At 39.6% G+C, this 26569-nt stretch overlaps 1 protein-coding gene across 3 annotated transcripts in view; it reads right to left on the bottom strand.

Annotated features, from left to right (window-relative positions):
- muc5.1 (mucin 5.1, oligomeric mucus/gel-forming) overlaps positions 1–26569 on the bottom strand; it is a 107791-nt gene that overhangs the window by 499 nt on the left and 80723 nt on the right. For 2 of the 3 annotated variants that reach the window (XM_073868524.1, XM_055192925.2), the window contains exons 15-45: positions 24244–24411; positions 24021–24115; positions 23808–23937; positions 23476–23725; positions 23355–23395; positions 23142–23242; positions 22734–22885; positions 22494–22632; positions 22203–22310; positions 21906–22085; positions 21575–21814; positions 21307–21463; positions 21034–21171; positions 13109–20896; positions 6866–7011; positions 6239–6398; positions 5921–6153; positions 5619–5802; positions 4909–5086; positions 4590–4774; positions 4428–4497; positions 4179–4309; positions 4045–4076; positions 3638–3782; positions 2764–2856; positions 2617–2657; positions 2422–2541; positions 2198–2296; positions 1990–2109; positions 418–457; positions 169–286 (exon numbers count right to left, since the gene is read on the bottom strand). In XM_073868524.1, the coding sequence (XP_073724625.1) occupies positions 169–286; positions 418–457; positions 1990–2109; positions 2198–2296; positions 2422–2541; positions 2617–2657; positions 2764–2856; positions 3638–3782; positions 4045–4076; positions 4179–4309; positions 4428–4497; positions 4590–4774; positions 4909–5086; positions 5619–5802; positions 5921–6153; positions 6239–6398; positions 6866–7011; positions 13109–20896; positions 21034–21171; positions 21307–21463; positions 21575–21814; positions 21906–22085; positions 22203–22310; positions 22494–22632; positions 22734–22885; positions 23142–23242; positions 23355–23395; positions 23476–23725; positions 23808–23937; positions 24021–24115; positions 24244–24411 (11782 nt within the window). The remainder of the gene's footprint in view (positions 1–168; positions 287–417; positions 458–1989; positions 2110–2197; positions 2297–2421; positions 2542–2616; positions 2658–2763; positions 2857–3637; positions 3783–4044; positions 4077–4178; positions 4310–4427; positions 4498–4589; positions 4775–4908; positions 5087–5618; positions 5803–5920; positions 6154–6238; positions 6399–6865; positions 7012–13108; positions 20897–21033; positions 21172–21306; positions 21464–21574; positions 21815–21905; positions 22086–22202; positions 22311–22493; positions 22633–22733; positions 22886–23141; positions 23243–23354; positions 23396–23475; positions 23726–23807; positions 23938–24020; positions 24116–24243; positions 24412–26569) is intronic. The other variant, XM_073868523.1, reaches the window with a different exon arrangement.

Below are 26569 nucleotides of genomic sequence, written 5' to 3'. Positions count from 1 at the left end.
GTCATCATATTTAGTGGTCTAACAGGAATAACCCCATAACTTTATCATCTACTGTATTAACATGTCAGTGTTACATACATGTTAAATGAGTATGTCAAGACTAAAAGTTTATTGGAGAACTCATAAGACTTGTTGTTTGTAATCGAACAGGTGCGTGTATGCTCTCACATTGACTGGCTGTCACAGTGGCCACTGCAGAAAGTCACTTCTATAGGCCCAATGGAGGTGCAGCCTTTCACATGGATTTGGGTAGTATTTCTCACCCGAACACAGTTACTGTGCTCACCTGACATGCAAGAAACATGTAAGCTTGTGTCATGAACAATCCATCTAATGCATAGTGTTTTGTGAAGTGCATTTAATCATTTTCTTATTAAAATTAATATAGTTAGATTATATAGTTATTTCTTGTCTTACAGGTCTTGCAGCATCCATCCGCGTCTGATGTCTCGGTTCCCTGCAAGGACGCAAATAGAAGTTTGTTCAGACGTCAGCATGACATGTTTATACCCAGGTGAGTTGCCATTTCTGTAATACCAGTGACACTAATGGCATCTGATGCACTACCGCCCAATTACTGTAAATAATTACAGATAGCCCCACCCCATATTTATGTCAATGATGAAGCCAGCAATGATTTGAATGCCCGGACTGGTTTAAGAAAGAGACGCAGTGTTTACACTAATTTAGAAAAGTCAACATTGACATTTTTTGTTTATGTCATGGTCCTGTCAGCCCTGCATGTCTTTTATGTGTTTCATGTGACAGGGTCATGGCAGCCCTCACTGTTGTCTTGTTTTGTGAGGAGAGTCATGTGGTCTGTGTTTGTTTTGTGTACTGCGTGCTCTCCTGTCTTCAGTCTTGACCCTGCCCCCTCGTTTCCTTGTTAATTATTCATGATAGGTTTATTCCCTTCACCTGTTTGTCATTGTTCCCTAGTTTAGTTTTCCCTATTTAATGCCATTGTGTCTGATGTCTTGTGCCGGTTCATTGTGTATCGTATGATACCGTCTCCTGTGTGCTTTGGCTGTCTTGTCATGATTATTTTCCAGTTATTGTCATTGTTTGCCCCCTCAAGGGTATTTATGTTTAAATAAACGTCTTTTAGTTACGAGCTGTCTGCGATTGGGTTCTATCCACCACCACACCCTGACAGTTTATAGATGGCTACATGTTAAACTGGTGTTAAGGTAAAGTATTTTAATATTTGAAAAGTGGTACACTGCCAATTTAATGGGAACTTACTTCAACTATGGAGGCAGGTTTTTAATAATTTTGCCCACTAATAAAATTCATAAAATTGGGGCATGTTATTTGCCTCATAGGAGCCAGTTGCTCCTTAGTGGATTTTTTTTGTATGGAGCCCTGCCTTAGTTAGTCAGTATTAAAGGGCACGTATTATGCAAAATCCACTTTTACAAGGTGTTTGGACATACATGTGTGTGGGCTGTGTATTAACACAACAACCCTTAATGACAAATAAAACACAACCCTACAATGAAGCATTTTTGTTAATGTGATGTCACACTGATAAAGCCCCACCCTCAGCCACTGCATTACCATAGTTTCCATCCTCAGCAAGTTGTACGCTGTCCACCATATCAAAAGTGAGATAGTATTGTCTCAGACTGTATTCACAGGAGTCAGATCTATTTTTAACAAAAAGTGCTCACTGTTTCTTTTGTTAAAGGAGTGGGGAGCAGTAGCTCATTTGCATTTAAAGGTACAGACACGAAAACAGCACGATTTGGCTCCCACTCAAATAAAGGCATTTTAGACGTCCTATAATAAATGATCTGTGGGGTATTTTGGGCAGAAACTTTACAGACACATATTGGGCACATGAGAGACTTATATTACATCTTATAAAATGGGCGTAATATGTGCCCTTTAAAGTTATCAAGGTTATATTTTCACAGAGAATACTTCAGCTAGGTTTTCTCATGCAGGCAGGGTTACATGTCTTGTAAGTTACAGATATTTACTCACAGGGACACAATCATTTGAATTGTATTCAGGGCAAGTTTTCATGGCCTTCACCGGCACAAACGTGTCATTAATTCGCTGGCAGGAAATGCTCTCACATTTCTGCGTGAGCACTTCTCCAACCTAAATTGTAAGAATAGACAGCATACATGAGTATTGACTAACACAAAAGACTTTGTATGGTCAACTCAATGAGCAAAGAAATGTGTACCTTGATAATTAGTTTGGTGTTGTTTGGTGCATCGTATATGCAGGCATTTTGCTTACACAGTGGACAACACTGTCCTTCCACCTTCACCTCTTCGAAGCCCTTGGAATGCAAATACATTTTCAAATACAGCATTTGAAATCTACCTATTCATGTATATTAAAAGTTGATATTATAAAGCAATCTTAATATATTGAATGATCGCAAACATAAATTGTAATTATTACCTCAGCACAAGGTGTGCAGTTTAGATTGACACAAGTAACCGTATGAAACTTTGTATTTGGATCTTTATCCATTCCACAGTTACATTGCTTGCAGGGATCTGTGGGGATGTTAACCCCCGGCTAGAGAAAAGGAAAGTAAAAGTCAGAAACTTACACCTGAAAAATTTCATTAAATAAATCCAGCTGTTTACTTACCTGGTACTCAGTGTTTTTATACACACAAACATCTTTAGGCACTGATAGAAAAATACATTTAGAAATTATTTAATAATGCACCAAATTGTAGACACAAAATATATTCTCGAAATATTATACATTGTAAAACAGATATCTGAGACTTACCACAGGGTGGACAGCAGCTGTCCTTGGTTTTATTTGCTGCCAGCTCATATCCAATATCACATCTCTTCTCAAAACACTTCTGAGTATCACAAACTGTATATGAAGAGTGGACAGGCAATCGTTTCAAATAATGTTTGAAAGTTTGCATTTAATAATTTTTTAGATATATGAATAAATAAGCTTTCTATTGATGTATGGTTTGTAGGGTAGGACAATAGCGGGCTGAGATTTGGTCTTTACAGTTGCCACGATCTTTACTTAAATTCCTAAAGATAATTTGATAATTTTAATAATTGATAACAATAATTGTAATTTTGAAGCACATTGAAAATTATCTTTGAATTTACTGTTTATTTCAACTTTCTTGACTAGTGAGTCGCTATAAATTATAAATACAAAATTACAGTGCACTATAAAAAGCGAAAGTTGGATTTCCTTAAAAATGACTTCAATTGGTAACCCTAACATATTTAAGTTTAATCAATTTAAAATGTCTTACTTTAAGTAAAAAAATGTAAAAAAAAAAAAAAACTTTAAAAAAAATTACATTAATTGGTAACATCTCAATTAGTGAGGAAATTTAAGTTAAAACTTTTTTTCAGGTGTTACCAATTGAAGTAATTTTGGCTAAACTTTCACTTTTTACAGTGTATATTCAGGTTTGTTTTATATAATGCGTACATATCCAGATGAGCTATTTTATATAGTGGATTGCAATTTTGTGGTAAAGAGCAGATTTGGGTCCAGTCCAAGCGTACAATCCAAATATATAATCCTTATGGGTGTAATTTATTCTTGGTGAAATGGCCCCCTTTTTTAATAATAAAACAAATTTTATCACATTATGGAAGAAGTTTTTTTAACTGTGACTCACCGCAGGTTGGGCAGCAGTTTTCAATAACTGATTTGTACCCATTAGGACAGGTTATATTTGGACACTTCATAGGTTCTGACACAATACCAAAGCTCTCACTGGAGCATGTATACGTATTACAGCTTGAATTCCACGTCTCCCCGGGCTACAAGAAAATAAAAGTTGATTGTTATCTGTTGTGAGAGCTTTATGCTAGTATGAATAATGGAAATTGTGTTTGTTTAAATGTTAATAATTAAATGCATTTGCTTTAGACAGCAATATGTCTTAGAGTTAGTTAAAGGTTGTATTAAAGTTAAAACTCTTTTCAGTGCAAGGCTGCAGGTTCAGCCTTACAGCAATACCAGAGTAAATTTATTAAGGCTACGCTACACTCTTGCTTTTTCACTGGTTGCTAGACTACATACCTTTCTAGATATCCCATCAGAGTCAATGCAATCTACAGATGCAATGAAATTCAAATAAAATTATATACAGTAACAAAAACAATACAGTATGTTGCTAAACAATAGAAATTGGGAAAAGAGGTAAAATTTCTTACCGCAGTAAGGTGTGCATTCATCTGTCATTGAACTAACCAGATATGTGTTATTAGGACAGAAACAGCCTTCCATGACCTCTGCACGGCAGTCTTTATTATGGCATTCATCCTTTGCAATTTTATCATTGTACCTAGTTATAAGTGCACAATGGAAGCAGAGAAGTGGTGAATTTTCAGAGCATCAACTATTACAGTTTTAGCACTTTATTATACATTTAAAGAGTTCCTCGATGCAGTTTAGACTTTTACCATGTACTGCAGGTTTTTTCCACTTTAGGCCCACAAGCCTTGTATACCTTGTTACTGGGGCATTTATATGCTGTTATAAAAAACATTGACAGTCAAAACATTTAGAGTCACCTCATATACAGTATGGCAGTGTATATCCAACAATACGTTTGATCGTCTTACCACATTGTCCTTTAAGATCTGCAGAATTTCTCCAGTCGATACAAGCAGACTGCTGACCACACAACTTTGCGTAGGCCTCCACGCTCTGACACCCAATAGATGTATCATTCATGTGGCACACATCATATTTGCATGCCTGATAAAAGCCCTCTGGAGGAACGAACTGATGACAGCTTTTGAACAAGCTGCGAACAAAAAACAAAACAGTGACTTTTAATTTTTAAAATGCTGATTTTTAGAAGCAAAGAAAAAACTATTAAACAAATTCACAGTAAAACATCTTCCCCACTAGTTATGACAACTTTCTACTTTTTCTTACTTGCTCTTGATGACATCACATATTTTTGGTTTGCAGTCGGGAGTTGGAGGCTTTGGTTGAGGTGGTGGGGTTGTGCAGTTTGGTTGTACTGCCCACAATCCTGCCATGTACTCACACGATTGGTGAATTGTTCCATTAGGAAGTCTGCAGTCATTTAAGGTACTGTTGTCACAAACACCTACAATTTTAAAAGAGGTTAAGTTTAAACCAAGAATAGGCCTTAGTTAGGACATTAAAGTTGTTTTTACAAACTAACCTTACAGAAAACAATATTGGTGTGCAACAAAACAATGGCACTGATACGTCCGTGCAAGATGTGCTTACATTTTGGCAGCTCAAACATGTATTTTAGTCTGGGGCTAGTATACGTTTTGTCCGGGAACCGCCTCAAAAAGTATGACAATGCCAAATATGCCATGGTTGGCAATACTTTCTGTCCGTCCACCATGGTAAAATATATTAAAAATCAATTTTTTTTTAAATTTCTAGACCATCAGAATCTAGTAATTCTTCTGATATTTAAAACATTTTTATGCTTAATAAATGAGTTGTAAGGCGTTGGTTGTTTTATTTTGAACCAGAAACAAATTAATTTGTGACATTTGATTTCATTACGGAGGTTTGCATTTAAATTGGCTTATAAACATGACCAGATGGACAAAAAACATTAATTTATCATGATTTGTAAAGGATCTGTCATCTGTACTTACCACACTGTCCCTCTGTATTACCATGAAAGTAAGAGAATGGGAGGGTCACTGAAAAACCCTTGTGAGTAACTTGAACTTCTGCTTTGATTTCAGCGATTTTCAAAATCACTGCCATACCGGATGAGGTGATAATGAAGGCTTTGTTTGCATATGTAAGTTGTTTTTTATCACCATCAACATACACCTCTAGTAAATGGTAGGACAGAGGTTCTGTCACTTTAGGAATGGATATCAATCACTCAACACTGAACCAAAATTGTCATGTGAACTACAGTATTGTTTGCAGCAGTCTACACCCTTACCTCTATCACTTCTGTGTTAGTAATCTTGACGGTATGGGATTTGTAATATACGGTTATATACTCAGGGCAAGCTAGATGGTTTGTAACATCACAGTAATAGTTTTTCACATGGATACTGATGTTGTATTTTGGGATAATTTCTTGCACCAACACATAGGTACAGTTTCCTTGAAAATCGTAGTATTTTCCATCAAAGGTTACGAAATGAGGGTCACCCCAGCCATAGCATTGACCTGTCAAACCAAGTTATTCAGGTTATAACAGTATTTTTAAGATGAATATTATAATGTCATTTCTATAGGCATGATTTAAACTCACATGGGCACTCATATTTGGGGCAGCAGCTGTCATAAAACACAGGATTTAGACCATTTACACATTGGGGTATACTGGATGGCTCACACGGTAGAGGTTGAACCTTAATATTGCCATTAATACAGGTTTTGTTCTTACAATCTTCTATCCATGAATCCCCATGCTGGAAAACATTGGGTAAAAGAGATAATAAAATGGGTTAAAATTTATTGCAGGTGTTTTTGTTGGGTGTACAACAAGTGATATACAGATAGTTAGTATTGGTAACTGATGCTTTAGTAATTCACTACTTCTTACAAATTACGTAGCTCTAAAATATTTTCTAAACATTATGTCATTCTATTACACGATCAAGGCTGTAGCTCAGCTCTAATTTAACACCTTCACATTTTATTTGAATATTTATAGACAGCTGTGTTTGATTGGTGTTGGAGCTAAACTGTGCAGGACAGTGGTCCTCCAGGAGTACCCAAGGAGCAGGCATTGTTCACAGAAATTGTGGTTGATTTTGAAGGTAAAATATCAGCAGAAAGGTCATGGGTACACATCCCAAAGAACACACCTACTGATAAAATGTACTGTAAGTCAATTGGGATCAAAGCCTCTATCAAGTGCATAAATGTAAAATACCTTATGGTTGTTTTCACAGTTTTTTGGAGGTGGTTGAGGGGTGGTAGAGTAACATGGTTTAGTCCATATTACAATATCACAAGAGGCGTTGCAAAGAGCAAAGAAGCACCAACCCGCTTTGTCTGTTACATTGTAGATCATAGAGTCTATAATTGGAAGCACATATTGTAGTCAGTTAAAAAAAAAAAACATTCAAGTATACATCATGTCACTGTTTAAAGGTATGTTTTTCCTTGTTTTTTTTTTTTTTTACATCAAAGAGGTCAATGTTCTATAAAATCATCCTGTAAAGCCTGGTGCACACTGTGAGATTTCAGCCACGATTTAGCTGTCTGGGACAAATTTTGAAATCCTAAAAGATTTCTGGAATCCCAGGCTAAAATCTGCCGTCTTTGATCGCTAGTTTGACATGTTCACAGACAGCCGATTAATGACCGTTGCGATCAAAATTATCCTCCGACAAAAATCTGGCAGTGTCAGAAATTTTGAGACACAATCCTGCTGTGTGACATCTTCCTACAACAACCGGCAGATCAAGAACCAATAGAAACACAGAACCCGATGATGCAATTAGTACGGCGACAACAACAAATCAACGCAGACAAATGTCAAAAAGAGCCAGGTGGACTATACAGCAGGAGGAGAAACTTGAGGAGTTATTGAAAGATAAAGAGTGTTTGTACAACGTGTCATCACCACTGTACCATGATAGGATATAAATGAAGCAGCCTGAAGAGAAACCGCGCTGGAAATTCAAATGCCAGGTACTCGTCTCCTTCTTCTTTTTATGGTTATTATTAAAATGAACGGTAAATGTTGTTTCGGTTTGTTAGCCTTCGCTTCAGCATGTGTTTGCACAGCCATCGTCGATCGATGACGTAAAACTGCGGACACGTTTGTTTGCGTGGGTCCGATTTTTAAAAGTCTTTTAACTCGTACAGTCTGACATTGACCACGTTTACATGCGCACCAATAATGCGATTATTTCCAATAATGCGAGTAAGGTCTTAATCGCAGTAAGATGTTTACATGACTGGAGCTAACCTCTTCACTCCGGTTTACATGCAGTTTTTATTTTTGGATTATTCACACATAGCCCAACGCAGAGCACAAATTTTGAACTCACATATATGGTCCACTGTTTTAATTTACTTACGTTAAATGACAAACACGTTGTTATAGATGTATTTCATTATACGGTGCCGTGATGAAGATATAAATATGACCAGAGGCGATTCTAGGGTCTATGGGGGCCCCAAGCAGAACATTTCCTGTGTGCAACACTTCTATACAATGTCCTTTGCTTAACTCATTATTCTACAGTGCAACAGTTACTGCGAAAGATACATATATACAAGTGTAATCCTCATCATACCTAACATTATTAACATGTTTGGATGCATAAATGGCATAACATGTTTGGAAATAATGACAGCTGAGAAATATTTTCTACATTATACAATGATAGCAATGACTCATAACTTATTTTTTACAATATTTTAAGAAACCAGTCATTTTATGACTGCTATACTAAATAATATCAATCATAGTTACTGCTAACTGTTATGTACAGAGTTAAATATTAGTAAACTAAATATTAATTTCATATCTGAAAATACAGAACAGTATAACACATACATTTGTTGATTTTCTCAGCAACAATGCAATTCTATAGATTTGACAAGAGGTTTTCTTGAGATTTGTTTGATAATGTTTGAGACCTGACAGGGTGAGGATGTAGTTTGTCTTACCTGCCTTAAACTCATAATTTCTCCGTTCTTCTTCCCTTACCCTGCTTTGCACAAAACATTTCTAATGTACATCTACAGAAGCCAATAGTGATCGAGTCAAAATAAGATAAGCATTGTTATTTAGAAACTTCGTTTAGTCTCGTCATGTTTTCATAAGCTAACTCACTCGTGTGGCATCTTTTGATTGCGGTTGTGCGCGAATGAACGCAAAGACGCGCGCGGACATGAATACGTGCGTGCACGCGTCATTGCGACTGCTTCGTCGCTTTTACAAGCGTAAATTGGGTAACTACATTGCATATAGATCCGTCTTTGTAAAGGATTGCACTATAACTGCTAAAATTTAAACTTGAGATTTACACCGGGGCACAAAAGATTTACACTTGGGCACGTGCCTGACTGGAGCTGGACCGGACACATTAAACCACATATGCGTAAGAGGGCTGCTCACTTAAGCGCCTTTTTGCGTTTTTTAAATCACTTGAGTGTTAGCATTTCCAAGCCTTTGAAACACGTGCAAATGTTAAACTTTTCCTATTTAAATTTGCGTATTAATCTGGGAATCACATGCGAGCCGGACCATGGGTCGTGATCCGTACGGATCAACTGCGACAGCACGACTGAACGATACAACGTCACCCATTCGCTACGTTAATTTTCAAAACTGGCAAGTTATCCACCTGGGTTGGATTTTGACTGGGCTAAGCCAATGTCAATCAACATTCCATCCAATCAGAATTTTGATATGCAGTCATGTTGAGTATCTATTTTCATCTACCGGGTGTAGCTGGCCATCCGAGAAACAAACTCGGGGGCCCTCTAGTGGCTCGGGGCTCCAAGCAGTTGCCTGCCTTGCCTGTTGACAAGGTGCGCCTCTGAATATGACAGTGCCTGTAAAGGGCGTTCACATGATATAAAAATATAGTTTTAAAAATCGTTTTATATTAAAGATAATAGCAGATTTCACACAACAACTATAACGATAGCGATTTTTGCACATAATGAACGATAAACCATTGACAGCCAATCAAATCTATTTGAACTTGAAGTGCACGCGCACTTAACATGCAGTAGAAAGCTCATTCATTGCTGAGGTTATAGCATAAAATTACCTCAGGTATCCAGACCTGATGCAGTTGTTGCTGTGAAATTTTTCTACCACACTGACTACGCCAAAAGGTAAGATATTAACCTACATTCATTGTTTAGTTACGCGAAACGCAGCGAGTTGAGGACATCTGCTGGTTTCCCGCTGTGTAAATGCAACAAGAACAGCATACATTTGCATACACAATTGCAAAAAAGTTTTTATTACAAGAAATATCCAATATTAGGTAATGCCGTGCTCGTTGAGCGAATTAGCATAAAGTTATCATTATGATGTGGTCACTAATATAATTATCGTTATAATTATCGTCATAATGTCCCTTAAAGGTTTTATACACTGCTGTCCTGTTATTTGAGCTGTTTTTGAATGAAGGCAGACTGCTGACAGCGAGTCGTGTTGGCAGAGTTCATGTAAAACTTCCTAATGTCAAGTTTAAAACAAATTTGTGCTTAAGGTGCGTGACTAAAACACACGCGCACTTACAGTTAGTGCGGTATAAATGCGATTAAAGCGTTTACATGGACACATACTGCGATTATAAACGGCGTACGCCACCTCTTTTAATGTGATTATACTTACTGCGATTATGAGCTTAATCGCATTATTTTTATCGAATTATTGCGTTTACATGAGGTAAAGTATAATCGCACTATTGAAAAAATCCCATTATAATCGCATTATTAGGGTGCATGTAAACGCGGTCATTGATGGAAACTGAGATCATACAGTTTGACATGGACTTAACTACGATATTGAGCGCATAGTGTGACAAGCAACAATCCTAAAGGACTATTTAAAATCGCACAGTGTATACCGGGCTTAAGTTTCAGAACGCCTCTGCAGAAGATCAATGCCTACTACTAAAACTTCACTGTATTTTAGCCCCACCCACCATGAAATTCAAACACAGGATTACTTGAGCAACAAAAAAGATTCCTCAAAACTTTGTTTAATAACGTTTTAGATCATGTCAGTTTGCTTCATGTTCACTTCAGATTTGTTATAAACAAGACACAGCTTGATGCAGAGGTTTTGGAGAGATGGGAAATAAAGAATGAAAGAAACCCACAGTAATGTTGCAACACACAAGTGTCAGTACTAATAATTTCTAATTCCTGCTTTTTCCGTTACAGATCGTTTGATATGTACTAAGTTTTCATGGGTGGATTGGTAATCAGGTAAATCGGAAACTTTGGGACTTACTCTCGCTCTACTTTCGAGATGCCGGTTAGTTTGTGCAGTGCGGCGTAAAGTTGAACATACAATGACAACATAAACAGGGAACTACACTAACCTTTTCCACTGGTGGCACTTGCGCTACTAACTTGTTCAGTTACTGGCGCAAAACATGATTTGGTTGCACAAATTAGTTATATTAAGCCGTTCTGGATAATAATCAACACTAATGAAACTGTATTGCATACAGATATGCTTTTTATATTACTTGCCATCTTTTAAAACACATGCCTTATGTAGTGTTTCCCACAGATCTGAAATTTACTTGTGGTAGTAGCTGGTGAAAAGGGCAATCATAGGCTACATGTGACAAAGAACTAATAATGTGTGACACATCACAATACTTTGATTTATTAAACGTTAATATAAATTTCACATTCATTAATCTAACCCCAAACTTTCTTTGCCATGAACAAAGCTGACACTGTTTGTAAAAGCACCACAAAAACACTTTGCTGGTTTTGCACTGATATATGAAGTAATTAGATGACCCCTTTTATCGAACTTAATATAATACAATACTATGTATAGTATATTAATAGACAGTGCAGGTCTATAGATTATAAATGTGACTGATATAATGGTTACAATTTCACACACAGTATTAATCAGACTCGGGACCCAAATTAAACTAGGACCGACCTGGACCCGACCCAACCATTTAAAAAAGATAAACCCGGAACCGTACTGCCCTCCAAAGGCAGAGTGCAGTATCTACGCAAACACTGAAACTGAGAAAAATGGCTTTAAAGTTTTTACACTAGCCAGCCAAACATGTTGTGGGTAGATTAGTGGTAATGCATTCATGTAATGCCTTGTTAGGAAGAAATTTTTGACCCTTGACTCTCAAAATGCAGATACTGCACTCTGCCTTTGGATGACCTTTAACAACTAAAGCACTATTGCAATAAAAAGTGGAGAGATGTTCGAATCAACAAACACCAATGCGACTGAATCGGATTATATCATTATTGTCGGAGGATATTGCCTTCAATGGATGAGCACAGGTAGGACAAAACTTGCTAGCAGCTAGCTAGTTAACTACTTATAAAGCTGTAATTTGCCTATGTATGAGTTATTATCTTGCTATCTTCCTTACCGGTATTTGCTTATTTGCGTTTTAACGCGAATTCAACCATCATTTGGACGCGGCATTGTGCCATGGTTGGTGTGTTGTTGTGTGTTATGATTGGGGAAAACCGCAGTATCTGCGGTGTCAAAGCCGGGGAAACAAAGCCAGAACGCAGTAACGTCACTTTCACAACGTTGTTTCACCCCTTGTTTTCCACCTCTCAAAATGGACAGAGAGCAGCAGCAAAAAATGTATAGCCTACTCTTGCATAAGAAGCTTAACATTTTAGAGGCAAATGCCGCCAAATGTCCAAAGATTACTGATATGTTACTAATATGTTTGCTGCAATAGCCACTACTTTGTTGGCAGTGCAGAAGTTTGTATTAATAGAGTCAAAGTAAAAGATCAGGCTTATACTGTTGTTAATGATGAGTGCCAGAGGGGCAGGTAAGAGATAGAGGGTTCTTAAATTGGTATGAAGGGAGCCTGTCCTAACGTGTGTGCACTCAGTGGTGGATTCTGATCTCAATTTGAGAGTTAATTTTTGAGCAGTTTCTATGTCATAACTTTAATAAAAAATGTCAGGAGCACATTATTATATTAGTGCAATATTGCTTTAATAATAGATACAATTTTGCAAACCCTATTAATTTAAATATAACCTTATTCATTTAAAAACAAATGCAGTTAAAGTATAGCTGAATACCAGGCTGATGTAAATGTACAAGGAATAGTCTTTACTGTGACGATACCTGTAAAGCTGCTTTGCGACAGTTACTGTGAGCGCTATTTTTTAAATTTACATAACAAATAAATGTAAATTAAATTAAAGATGTTTGTGACAATAATTGAGGCTTTATAGACAAAAAAATGCTGGACTGATTTAAAACCATGGACAGAATGCATCACTGGGTTAAAAATAATCCAACGCTGTGTTGTTTCAACCCAACTGCTGGGTTATTACAAACCATGGTTGGGTAACAACAACACAGCATTGGGTAATTTTTAACCTAGCGTTGGTCTTTTTTTAGAGTTTAGGTCTTAAAACAAAGAGATTGAAACAAAGTCATACTTACTTGGTAGGAAAGTTTCATTCAAGTATGTGCAGCTGCAAACTTGATGGTGTGTTATTTGGGGGGTTGTTGAATGTGTATGTATAATGAATGGGGTTGTGGTTGGTGTCTTTTTTGCTGTAGGTGTTGGTGTTTCAGTAGTTGTTGTGGTAGTAGTTGTTGTTGTTGTCGTTGGTGTCTCTGTTGGTGTTGGTGTTACAGTAGTTGTTGTCATAGTAATGGTTGTTGTTGTTGCTGTCTCTGTTGTTGTGGGTGTTGGTGTTTCAGTAGTTGTTGTAGGAGTGGTTGTGGATGTTGTTGTCTCTGGTGTTGTTGAGGTTGGTGTTTCAGTAGTTGTTGTTGAAGGAGTGGTTGTTGTTGATGTTGTTGTCTCTGGTGTTGTGGATGTTGTTGCCTCTGGTGTTGTTGGTGTTACAGTAGTTGTTGTTGTAGGAGTGGTTGTGGATGTTGTTGTCTCTGGTGTTGGTGTTTCAGTAGTTGTTGTGGTAGTAGTGGTTGTGGATGTTGATGTCTCTGGTCCTGTGGGTGTTGGTGTTACAGTAGTTGTTGTAGGAGTGGTTGTGGATGGTGTTGTCTCTGTTGCTGTGGGTGTTGGTGTTTCAGTAGTTGTTGTGGTAGTAGGGGCTGTGGACGTTGATGTCTCTGGTCCTGTGGGTGTTGGTGTTACAATAGTTGTTGTAGGAGTGGTTGTGGATGGTGTTGTCTCTGTTGCTGTGGGTGTTGGTGTTTCAGTAGTTGTTGTGGTAGTAGTGGTGGTGGTTGTGGACATTGGTGTATTTGTTGTTGTGCAAGAATTACAACATTTTACACGTATTTCATAATTATAACAGAGTGGTGGTATGCTGTTTAAATTTAAATTTTCTCTATTTGAACATGTCAGTCCAAAGGATGTATTGCAATACACTTTTTGTCCCAAAGATTCCAAGGATTGTCCTGGATAATCTACTGCTCTACATTCAATATCTTCTGGGTTCTGACAGGAAATTTTTTCTGATTTCCACAATTCATTGATGGATTCTGTTTCAAACCCATATGGTTCTGTACTGCGTGGGTTGCTGTCAATCCAGGGTGACCACTTACAGATGTTGGGGTAACATGGTGTTGGTGTTTCAGTAGTCGTTGTTGTAGAAGTAGTAGTTATTTTAGATGTTTTTGTTTCTGTTGCTGTGGGGGTTGGTGTTTCAGTAGTTGTTGTAGGAGTGGTTGTGAATGTTGTTGTCTCTGGTGTTGGTGTTTCAGTAATTGTTGTGGTAGTAGGGGTTGTGGACGTTGATGTCTCTGGTCCTGTGGGTGTTGGTGTTACAGTAGTTGTTGTAGGAGTGGTTGTGGATGGTGTTGTCTCTGTTGCTGTGGGTGTTGGTGTTTCAGTAGTTGTTGTGGTAGTAGGGGTTGTGGACGTTGATGTCTCTGGTCTTGTGGGTGTTGGTGTTACAGTAGTTGTTGTAGGAGTGGTTGTGGATGGTGTTGTCTCTGTTGCTGTGGGTGTTGGTGTTTCAGTAGTTGTTGTTGTGGTAGTAGTGGTGGTTGTGGACGTTGATGTCTCTGGTCCTGTGGGTGTTGGTGTTAGAGTAGTTGTTGTAGGAGTGGTTGTGGATGTTGTTGACTCTGGTGTTGGTGTTTCAGAAGTTGTTGTGGTAGTAGTGGTTGTGGACGTTGATGTCTCTGGTCCTGTGGGTGTTGGTGTTAGAGTAGTTGTTGTAGGAGTGGTTGTGGATGTTGTTGACTCTGGTGTTGGTGTTTCAGTAGTTGTTGTGGTAGTAGTGGTTGTGGACGTTGATGTCTCTGGTCCTGTGGGTGTTGGTGTTACAGTAGTTGTTGTAGGAGTGGTTGTGGATGATGTTGTCTCTGTTGCTGTGGGTGTTGGTGTTTCAGTAGTTGTTGTGGTAGTAGGGGCTGTGGACGTTGATGTCTCTGGTCCTGTGGGTGTTGGTGTTACAGTAGTTGTTGTAGGAGTGGTTGTGGATGGTGTTGTCTCTGTTGCTGTGGGTGTTGGTGTTTCAGTAGTTGTTGTGGTAGTAGTGGTGGTTGTTGATGGTGTTGTCTCTGTTGCTGTGGGTGTTGGTGTTTCAGTAGTTGTTGTGGTAGTAGGGGCTGTGGATGTTGATGTCTCTGGTCCTGTGGGTGTTGGTGTTACAGTAGTTGTTGTAGGAGTGGTTGTGGATGGTGTTGTCTCTGTTGCTGTGGGTGTTGGTGTTTCAGTAGTTGTTGTGGTAGTAGGGGCTGTGGACGTTGATGTCTCTGGTCCTGTGGGTGTTGGTGTTACAGTAGTTGTTGTAGGAGTGGTTGTGGATGATGTTGTCTCTGTTGCTGTGGGTGTTGGTGTTTCAGTAGTTGTTGTGGTAGTAGGGGTTGTGGACGTTGATGTCTCTGGTCCTGTGGGTGTTGGTGTCACAGTAGTTGTTGTAGGAGTGGTTGTGGATGGTGTTGTCTCTGTTGCTGTGGGTGTTGGTGTTTCAGTAGTTGTTGTGGTAGTAGGGGTTGTGGACGTTGATGTCTCTGGTCCTGTGGGTGTTGGTGTTACAGTAGTTGTTGTAGGAGTGGTTGTGGATGGTGTTGTCTCTGTTGCTGTGGGTGTTGGTGTTTCAGTAGTTGTTGTGGTAGTAGGGGTTGTGGACGTTGATGTCTCTGGTCTTGTGGGTGTTGGTGTTACAGTAGTTGTTGTAGGAGTGGTTGTGGATGGTGTTGTCTCTGTTGCTGTGGGTGTTTGTGTTTCAGTAGTTGTTGTGGTAGTAGTGGTGGTTGTGGACGTTGATGTCTCTGGTCCTGTGGGTGTTGGTGTTAGAGTAGTTGTTGTAGGAGTGGTTGTGGATGTTGTTAACTCTGGTGTTGGTGTTTCAGAAGTTGTTGTGGTAGTAGGGGCTGTGGACGTTGATGTCTCTGGTCCTGTGGGTGTTGGTGTTACAGTAGTTGTTGTAGGAGTGGTTGTGGATGGTGTTGTCTCTGTTGCTGTGGGTGTTGGTGTTTCAGTAGTTGTTGTGGTAGTAGTGGTAGTTGTGGACGTTGATGTCTCTGGTCCTGTGGGTGTTGGTGTTACAGTAGTTGTTGTAGGAGTGGTTGTTGATGGTGTTGTCTCTGTTGCTGTGGGTGTTGGTGTTTCAGTAGTTGTTGTGGTAGTAGGGGCTGTGGATGTTGATGTCTCTGGTCCTGTGGGTGTTGGTGTTACAGTAGTTGTTGTAGGAGTGGTTGTGGATGGTGTTGTCTCTGTTGCTGTGGGTGTTGGTGTTTCAGTAGTTGTTGTGGTAGTAGGGGCTGTGGACGTTGATGTCTCTGGTCCTGTGGGTGTTGGTGTTACAGTAGTTGTTGTAGGAGTGGTTGTGGATGGTGTTGTCTCTGTTGCTGTGGGTGTTGGTGTTTCAGTAGTTGTTGTGGTAGTAGTGGTGGTGGTTGTGGACATTGGTGTATTTGTTGTTGTGCAAGAATTACAACATTTTACACGTATTTCATAATTATAACAGAGTGGTGGTATGCTGTTTAAATTTAAATTTTCTCTATTTGAACATGTCAGTCCAAAGGATGTATTGCAATACACTTTTTGTCCCAAAGATTCCAATGATTGTCCTGGATAATCTACTGCTCTACATTCAATATCTTCTGGGTTCTGACAGGAAATTTTTTCTGATTTCCACAATTCATTGATGGATTCTGTTTCAAACCCATATGGTTCTGTACTGCGTGGGTTGCTGTCAATCCAGGGTGACCACTTACAGATGTTGGGGTAACATGGTGTTGGTGTTTCAGTAGTCGTTGTTGTAGAAGTAGTAGTTATTGTAGATGTTTTTGTTTCTGTTGCTGTGGGGGTTGGTGTTTCAGTAGTTGTTGTAGGAGGGGTTGTGGATGTTGTCTCTGGTGTTGGTGTTTCAGTAGTTGTTGTGGTAGTAGTGGTTGTGGACGTTGATGTCTCTGGTCCTGTAGGTGTTGGTGTTACAGTAGTTGTTGTAGGAGTGGTTGTGGATGGTGTTGTCTCTGTTGCTGTGGGTGTTGGTGTTTCAGTAGTTGTTGTGGTAGTAGGGGTTGTGGACGTTGATGTCTCTGGTCCTGTGGGTGTTGGTGTTACAGTAGTTGTTGTAGGAGTGGTTGTGGATGGTGTTGTCTCTGTTGCTGTGGGTGTTGGTGTTTCAGTAGTTGTTGTGGTAGTAGTGGTTGTGGATGTTGATGTCTCTGGTCCTGTGGGTGTTGGTGTTACAGTAGTTGTTGTAGGAGTTGTTGTGGATGGTGTTGTCTCTGTTGCTGTGGGTGTTGGTGTTTCAGTAGTTGTTGTGGTAGTAGGGGTTGTGGACGTTGATGTCTCTGGTCCTGTGGGTGTTGGTGTTACAGTAGTTGTTGTAGGAGTGGTTGTGGATGGTGTTGTCTCTGTTGCTGTGGGTGTTGGTGTTTCAGTAGTTGTTGTGGTAGTAGTGGTTGTGGATGTTGATGTCTCTGGTCCTGTGGGTGTTGGTGTTACAGTAGTTGTTGTAGGAGTTGTTGTGGATGGTGTTGTCTCTGTTGCTGTGGGTGTTGGTGTTTCAGTAGTTGTTGTGGTAGTAGGGGTTGTGGACGTTGATGTCTCTGGTCCTGTGGGTGTTGGTGTTACAGTAGTTGTTGTAGGAGTGGTTGTGGATGGTGTTGTCTCTGTTGCTGTGGGTGTTGGTGTTTCAGTAGTTGTTGTGGTAGTAGTGGTTGTGGATGTTGATGTCTCTGGTCCTGTGGGTGTTGGTGTTACAGTAGTTGTTGTAGGAGTTGTTGTGGATGGTGTTGTCTCTGTTGCTGTGGGTGTTGGTGTTTCAGTAGTTGTTGTGGTAGTAGGGGTTGTGGACGTTGATGTCTCTGGTCCTGTGGGTGTTGGTGTTACAGTAGTTGTTGTAGGAGTGGTTGTGGATGGTGTTGTCTCTGTTGCTGTGGGTGTTGGTGTTTCAGTAGTTGTTGTGGTAGTAGTGGTTGTGGAAGTTGATGTCTCTGGTCCTGTGGGTGTTGGTGTTACAGTAGTTGTTGTAGGAGTTGTTGTGGATGGTGTTGTCTCTGTTGCTGTGGGTGTTGGTGTTTCAGTAGTTGTTGTGGTAGTAGGGGTTGTGGACGTTGATGTCTCTGGTCCTGTGGGTGTTGGTGTTACAGTAGTTGTTGTAGGAGTGGTTGTGGATGGTGTTGTCTCTGTTGCTGTGGGTGTTGGTGTTTCAGTAGTTGTTGTGGTAGTAGTGGTGGTTGTGGACGTTGATGTCTCTGGTCCTGTGGGTGTTGGTGTTAGAGTAGTTGTTGTAGGAGTGGTTGTGGATGTTGTTGTCTCTGGTGTTGGAGTTTCAGTAGTTGTTGTTGTATGAGTGGTTGTTGTCGTTGGTGTCTCTGGTCCTGTGGGTGTTGGTGTAACAGTAGTTGTTGTAGGAGTGGTTGTTGATGGTGTTGTCTCTGTTGCTGTGGGTGTTTCAGTAGTAGTTGTGGTAGTAGTGGTGGTTGTGGACGTTGATGTCTCTGGTCCTGTGGGTGTTGGTGTTTCAGTAGTTATTGTTGTATAAGCGGTTGTGGACATTGTTGTCTCTGTTGCTGTGGGTGTTACAGTAGTTGTTGTAGGAGTGGTTGTGGATGTTGTTGTCTCTGGTGTTGTGGGTGTTGGTGTTTCAGTTGTTGTGGTAGCAGTGGTTGTTGTCGTTGGTGTCTCTGTTGTTGAGGGAGTTGGTGTTTCAGTAGTTGTTGTGGTAGTAGTGGTGGTTGTGGACATTGGTGTCTCTGTTGTTGTGCAAGAATTACAACATTTTACACGTATTTCATAATTATAACAGAGTGGTGGTATGCTGTTTAAATTTAAATTTTCTCTATTTGAACATGTCAATCCAAAGGATGTATTGCAATACACTTTTTGTCCCAAAGATTCCAAGGATTGTCCTGGATAATCTACTGCTCTACATTCAATATCTTCAGGGTTCTGACAGGAAATTTTTTCTGATTTCCACAATTTATTGATGGATTCTATTTCAAACCCATAGGGTTCTGTACTGCGTGGGTTGCTGTCAATCCATGGTGACCAATTACATATGTTGGGGTAACAGGGTGTTGGAGTTTCAGTAGTCGTTGTTTTAGAAGTAGTAGTCATTGTGGATGTTGTTGTTTCTGTTGCTGTGGGGGTTGGTGTTTCAGTTGTTGTAGGAGTGGTTGTGGATGGTGTTGTCTCTGTTGCTGTGGGTGTTGGTGTTTCAGTAGTTGTTGTGGTAGTAGTGGTGGTTGTGGACGTTGATGTCTCCGGTCCTGTGGGTGTTGGTGTTACAGTAGTTGTTGGATGAGTGGTTGTGGATGGTGTTGTCTCTGTTGCTGTGGGTGTTGGTGTTTCAGTAGTTGTTGTGATAGTAGTGGTGGTTGTGGATGTTGATGTCTCTGGTCCTGTGGGTGTTGGTGTTAGAGTAGTTGTTGTATGAGTGGTTGTGGATGTTGTTGTCTCTGGTGTTGGTGTTTCAGTAGTTGTTGTTATAGGAGTGATTATGGATGTTGTCTCTGTTGCTGTGGGTGTTGGTGTTACAGTAGTTGTTGTAGGAGTGGTTGTGGATGTTGTTGTCTCTGGTGTTGTGGGTGTTGGTGTTTCAGTAGTAGTAGTTGTTGTTGTTGTTGCAGGAGTGGTTGTGGGTATTGTTGTCTCTGGTGTTATGGGTGTTGGTGTTTCAGTAGTTGTTGTAGGAGTGGTTGTGAATGTTGTTGTCTCTGGTGTTTCAGTAGTTGATGTTGTCGTTGGTGTCTCTGTTGTTGTGGGTGTTGGTGTTTCAGTAGTTGTTGTGGTAGTAGGGGCTGTGGACGTTGATGTCTCTGGTCCTGTGGGTGTTGGTGTTACAGTAGTTGTTGTAGGAGTGGTTGTGGATGGTGTTGTCTCTGTTGCTGTGGGTGTTGGTGTTTCAGTAGTTGTTGTGGTAGTAGTGGTGGTGGTTGTGGACATTGGTGTATTTGTTGTTGTGCAAGAATTACAACATTTTACACGTATTTCATAATTATAACAGAGTGGTGGTATGCTGTTTAAATTTAAATTTTCTTTATTTGAACATGTCAGTCCAAAGGATGTATTGCAATACACTTTTTGACCTAAAGCCTCCAAGGATTTTTTGGGATAATCTACTGCTCTACATTCAATATCTTCAGGGCTCTGACAGGAAATTTTTGCTGATTTCCACAAATCACTGATGGATTCTGTTTCAAACCCATGGGGTTCTGTACTGCGTGGGTTGCTGTCAATCCAGGGTGACCAGTTACAGATGTTGGGGTAACAGGGTGTTGGTGTTTCAGTAATAATTGTTGTTGTAGAAGTAGTAGTCATTGTGGACGTTGTTGTTTCTGTTGCTGTGGGGGTTTGTGTTTCCGTAGTAGTTGTTGTAGGTGTGGTTGTGGATGTTGTTGTCTCTGGTGTTGGTGTTTCAGTAGTTGTTGTTATAGGAGTGGTTGTTGTTGTTGGTGTCTCTGTTGTTGTGGGTGTCTCTGTTGTTGTGGGTGTCTCTGTTGTTGTGGGTGTTTCAGTAGTTGTTGTGGTAGTAGTTGTTGGTGGTTCTGTTGTTGTGCTGGTAGATGTCTTTGTTGTTGTGGGTGTAGTGGTGACAGTTGCGGTTGAAAAAGTGAAAGGTGTGGGAGTTGTTGTATGTATGCATTTAAAAATATGTCTTTCAATTTCCCCATTTGATGAACATGTCCCACTGAAACAAGTATCACTTCCATCTGTGGTGTTGTAAACTACAGTTCCAGGGGGATATATATTCTTGTCATATAAACAGTAGTCACAAGTGTAATTTGTAACACATTTCATAATGTCCTCCCTGAAATATGGCCTGTCTGAAGGGCACTGAGGAAAACATCCTAGGAAGATTATTAAAGAAAGATTTTATAGACAATATAATAACACATTGCAATTGAGCACACACTGCCATATGTTTTTTAAATGTGGAAAGCACCTAAAACAGTTATGAGATTGATTTAATTTAGTTATCTCTTACCTTCAAGGCGAGGTATTTGTTTTGCATTTTTAGAGCATTCTCCTTTTTGGTTATTGCAGGTTTTCATGCAGGTTGAGCTACAGTTTTTATAGTGCCACACACATTCTTCATCACGGTTGTAGTAGTCACAGAATAAAGCTGCAAAATCAACCAGTTTAGTCAGCACAATGACAATATTTATTGCAGATGATAAATTATTTCTTAATCATTGCATATATGTGTATGTTACAGTTTATAATTGGATGTTCATAAACTAAATATGTCTAGACATACGACAAAATTCTTGGCTGCGCCATGTCACGCAAGCTCCCCTTTTACGGCATTCAGCAGCATAAGCAGACACTGCTGTACACAAACAATCACAATCTCCCCCAGAATCACATGCACAGGTGTCCCTCACACAGGCATCGTAGTATGGGGCAGAGTCCACCTGTAGACAAGAAAATTAGAATTTTTGTAGAACTTTTACCATGGTAACTACACTAGATGTGTATTAGATTAGACTGGTTTCAAAACAGCTTTATATTAAAAAGTAACTTACTAGTGAATGGCAATCCGTAAAGACATCGCTTGTAATGTGGCTGCATTTCTTATGAGCCCAGGCAATCCGTTGAGGGTTTTTCTCACAAGGGTCTATCAAACTGTTCACTTCTGGGCAGCTTGCACTCACTTTCCAGCTATTTCCAAACACCACCACATCAGTGACCTCTTCTCCATCTTTTTTCATAATGTCATTATTGGCGTTGCCGTCAAAGTTTCCACACAGTCCACACACTTCGCCCTGCCATAGAGATTATATTGCTATTTAAGTGGGTGAACAAGAGTTAGGGGTTGGATAAGTAGATAAACATACCTTCATGTATAATTCATACCTTTAGATTCTGATGGAGTTGAAGCATAAGGCTTGTTTTGCCATCCCAGATTAAGTTTAACATCTTTTCTACCTCTATGACAGTATATATCCCAGCAGAATAGATTTGATATTTGTGATCAGTTCCATTTCCTTCAACAACTTTGACCTTATCTTCAGATCCTAAGATTATTGTGTATCTCTTCAATATTTGAAAAGACAGTGAAATTGGTAAATTATTTTATTGCTTTTATTCATTGTGCATTTTAGGATACTTTAATAGTGCTTTAATAGACTCTGAAATGTGAAATAACCTTACCCCAAAAACCAGACTGATGAATGTGGAGCAAATGGAGTTGGTGCTTTCACATGGGATGTTCTCAGTTACAAGGCTGAAAGAGGGACTGCTCTGTACATCACAGTGATCCTGTAGCGTTTATACACTTTAGGTTAGGAAAAAGTTTTGAATTCCCCCCGGATTGAAAAATTGAATTCAAACTATGCAACTATTCCACTTTTTCACAAATGTAAACTTTACTTTGGTATCTTCACAATACCTTCATAATAAAATGTATTTGCCATTTTAAAGACACAGTAAAGATAAACACACCTGTGCCAAGATGTATTGGCAAGTTCCGTAGTAAGAATATCTCTTGCCGTCAAAAGTCCTAAAATGACCTTCACCATAGATGGTACAGGTGCCGTAACATTCATTTTCTGTACAAGCCCACATACCATTTTTGCATGTGCTGAAATAGTTTAGGTTAATAGGTAAATTTATACATAAGCACAATTTATATTTGTTTGCAAAGCTAATTTCAAATTAAGATAAAACAGGTTTCTGGCTTACCAGTTGTTACAGTCTTGTTGGACCTGGTCCCCAGGTGAGTAGTTTACTCCGTTGTGGGTACACTTGCAGTCTTGCTTCTTCACACATTCACCATTACCATCAGCCAGAAAGCCATCTGGGCACATACAACCTGATACACACCCTGTGCTCACCTATAGCCATAACAATTAGTACAAAGAGTAAACCATCGTGTTTCATAAAGAGTCTATTCCAATATATCCATTAATACACCACCAATCCAATAATCCTTCCACCAAACTATCTACGTATCTATCCATTATCCAACTGCCAACCCATGCAACAAACTACAGTACCACCCCATCTGTTCATCCATCTATCCACCAAGCTGTCAACACTTCCATCCGTCTACTATGCTTCAAAGTCTTCCATTTATTTATCTTAACTCACACAGTTGTTTGGGTCTTGGTTCTGGCATGTCCTCTGACACTCTGTGCCTTTTTGTCCAGGTTCACCGGAGCAGTTGAAATAGACCATTGGATCATCACAGTCTTACAACAGAACAGGTACACAGATGTTATCAAAACATACTATTGTTTTCTTATTGATGGCTCAAGATTAAATTTGGCTAGTTTTGTTTTAGAGGGGATGGTCTGAGCTCACCTTGATGACTGGAGCAGTGTAACTTGCCATGAGTGCAGGAGCTGTAATATGAAAAAAATCATAAAAATCCACCATCAGGAGTTAACAAAGGGTTTTTGGTAATTATGTATGTGCTCTTTACCATTTAAAACCATCTATGTTTAAAGATCCTGATGGGTCTATGACCTGGTTGCCATAGTAACAAGGGCACTGGTTAGCATGAACACAGCTGCCTGCATCGTTAAGATAGGTATCCTCAGGACAAATGCAGCCTTCAACAGGTGTAAACACTTTGCAGGTGTGGTCCTTTCCACTGAGAGAACCGCAGGTGTTGCTACAACTGGTCACGCTGTAGGAGTACTTCATATGGTCTGAGCACTTGGACACTTTATCTGTACAATCAAAGGCACTGTTACAACATAGGAATCTAAAAAAATTGACTTTTAACTAAATGAAATGATATAAAATCCTCACCACAGGGGTACGAATCCAGCCAGCCCTGAAGAATGATCCCTCTTGCGGCACACGCATGGGCATAGGCGGAGAGGGCCGCACAGTAACAGTTGCCGACATCAGCACACTTACAGGTGTCATAAACACAGTTCTGCACATAACACAAAATTATACACATTGAAGGTATACAATTCTACAATTTGATGAAAGATCACTTGAGGCAGAAGGACTTACTGTATAATATTTCTCTGGACATATTTCTGAATGACAAGAGGAGAAGGTTCCATTTGGGTTTGTGAGAGTCGAGCACCAGTCTTTTGCAAGTTTCTCTGGATGAAAGAAAATGATATTTTTTGTGTTTGGTACATTTGGATTTTAAACTTCTTGGATTCACTTCTAATGGATGTTGTGAATCTAGTTGTTGCATGTTGTCTTTTATTTGTTTATTTTTATGTACCTGTTTCCACACTTAGACTGCAGGGGTTGTCAAATGTGTTTTCAACATCTGGACAACCGTATAGGTTTTTTTTCCAAAAGTTGACAAAGGTTGTTGGTGTTCCTTCAATAATGCCTGAAGCTGTTTTAAAGTCATCTTTCTGGATATCATTATAGTTCCCACACAGACCTGAAAGAAACACGATGTACAAATGATAGCAGTTAGAGGCGGATAAAATTTTCAAACATAAATCAAACAAAAAATATGAACGACTGAGCTTGCCCTCTAAATTATGTCCTATCAATGGCATTTCTGTGTGGAGTTTGCATGTTCTCCCTGCTTCAGTGTGGGTTTACTCCGGGTACTTCCTTCCACAGTCCAAAGACATGCAGATTAGGCAGATTGGAGTTATCAAATTGCCTAACTTGGATCAACTTATGCAAGTCTTTGGAAGTCGCGTCACTACGCTGCCATATTTTCAATATTTTGCTGAAACAAGACTTATCAGATACTGCGCATATGCAAAGTCCCTCCCCAAGAGGATGTCATTCTTTAATGGTTGAAGATTGGCTCTTTTTACTGGAAGGTTGGACTAGAGCAGCCATACTGATGGCTGCAATCTCCCCCAATCATATCAATACCACTGACAGATCTTGGTAATAATACATATCTTTTGTTTAGATGAACTTGTTCTCTCCATGAATTGTGATAGATGATGAAATGACATTAAGAATAAATAATAAAAAATATCAAATCAAATTGTATTTATAGAGCGCCTTACAACAACCAAAAGGAGCACAAGGTGCTTTCCAGTAAAAAAACATCAACAGACAATAAAATACATCAATAAACAATAAAATATATCAACAATAGACAATAAAATATAAAAACACAACTGTACATAAAATAGCAATAGAATCAAAGGTTACGTGTTAAAAGCTTGTAAGAATAAATATGTTTTCAGCTGCGATTTAAAAACACTCAGCACAGAGATGCTTCGTAAGTGTGCTGGAAGTGCGTTCCATAGCTTTGGTCCCTGGACGGCAAATGACCGGCCTCCAAACTTTTTATATTTAAATTTAGGAATGACCAGAGAGGTATGTTCTGAGGAGCGAAGAGTTCTGGATGGTTGATAGACTGTTATTAATTCAGCAAGGTAGGCCAGTGCCAGATCATTGATGGCTTTGAACACGAACAACAAGACCTTATACTCCACCCGAAGCCGCACAGGAAGCCAGTGAAGTGAGCTGAGGACAGGGGTGATGTGGGAACGTTTGGAAGTGTCCGTGAGAAGACATGCTGCCGCATTTTGCACCATTTGAAGCCGATTGAGTAGTGATTGATTAAGTCCAGTGTAAAGAGCATTACAGTAGTCTATCCTCGAGCTGATGAAAGCATGAATAGCCTTTTCAAGATCAGCTCGGGATAAGAATGATTTGACCTTACTGAGAAGTCTTAGCTGGTAAAAACATGCCTTCACTACTGCACTAATCTGCTTATCAAAATGCATATATGTCCAATCAAATGCTATGTGGACCGTTCCTCCCCAATACAACCTGCCTTTAAAGGATTACTCCACTTTGGTAAAAAATTTCTGATAATTTACTCACCCCCATGTCAGATCTTTGTTCAGTCGAAAAGAAATTAAGTTTTTTGAAGAAAACATTCCAGGATTTTTCTCAATTTAATAGACGTTATTGGACCTCAACAGTTTACAGTTTCAATGCAGTTTAAAATTGCAGTTTTAATGCAGCTTCAAAGGGCTCTAAAAGATCCAACTGAGGCATATGTGTCTTATCTAGTTAAACGATCATGATTTTCGCCAAAAAATAAAAAACAAGTACTCTTTACTCATCTTGCACTATCCCTGTGATGCGCCAGCACAACCTTACCTATTACATAATCACACTGCAGAAAAATGACTTTCTTAGGGGCCAGTCACACCAAAAGCGCTTTAAACGCTTGCAAACGCAAGGCGCGACGCACTGCCTTTTTTAAAAAAAGAGCAGTGCGACGCGGCTTTTCATATTGCTAAGCAACCACCGAGTCAGCTGTCTTGTCAATCAAATATTGAAGCGTGATCGCTCTTTTGCTGTTAACTGTCATATTAGCAGAAACTTTAAAAAGAGGACGCTTGCTCTGACCTTGTTTGAGGGTGAGAGGTGCACAAACACGCAGTAGAGAGTAAACGAGTGGAGTCCGGTTCTTCAAAGCAACTGTAAACTTCCGCCTCTCCCCTCATTCGATTGGACAATGGAAAGACACGTATGACGTCGGGTGCTTCTCCGCTCTCAGCGCTCCTTCAAAAACGTGTGCGTGGCAGGCGGCAAAAAACCACAAGGCGCTC

This window comes from Misgurnus anguillicaudatus, chromosome 6, assembly GCF_027580225.2.
Source record: "Misgurnus anguillicaudatus chromosome 6, ASM2758022v2, whole genome shotgun sequence".
Lineage (NCBI taxonomy): Eukaryota > Metazoa > Chordata > Actinopteri > Cypriniformes > Cobitidae > Misgurnus > Misgurnus anguillicaudatus.
Note: the sequence above shows the minus strand (reverse complement) of the source record. Positions and strands in the feature narration are given on the sequence as shown.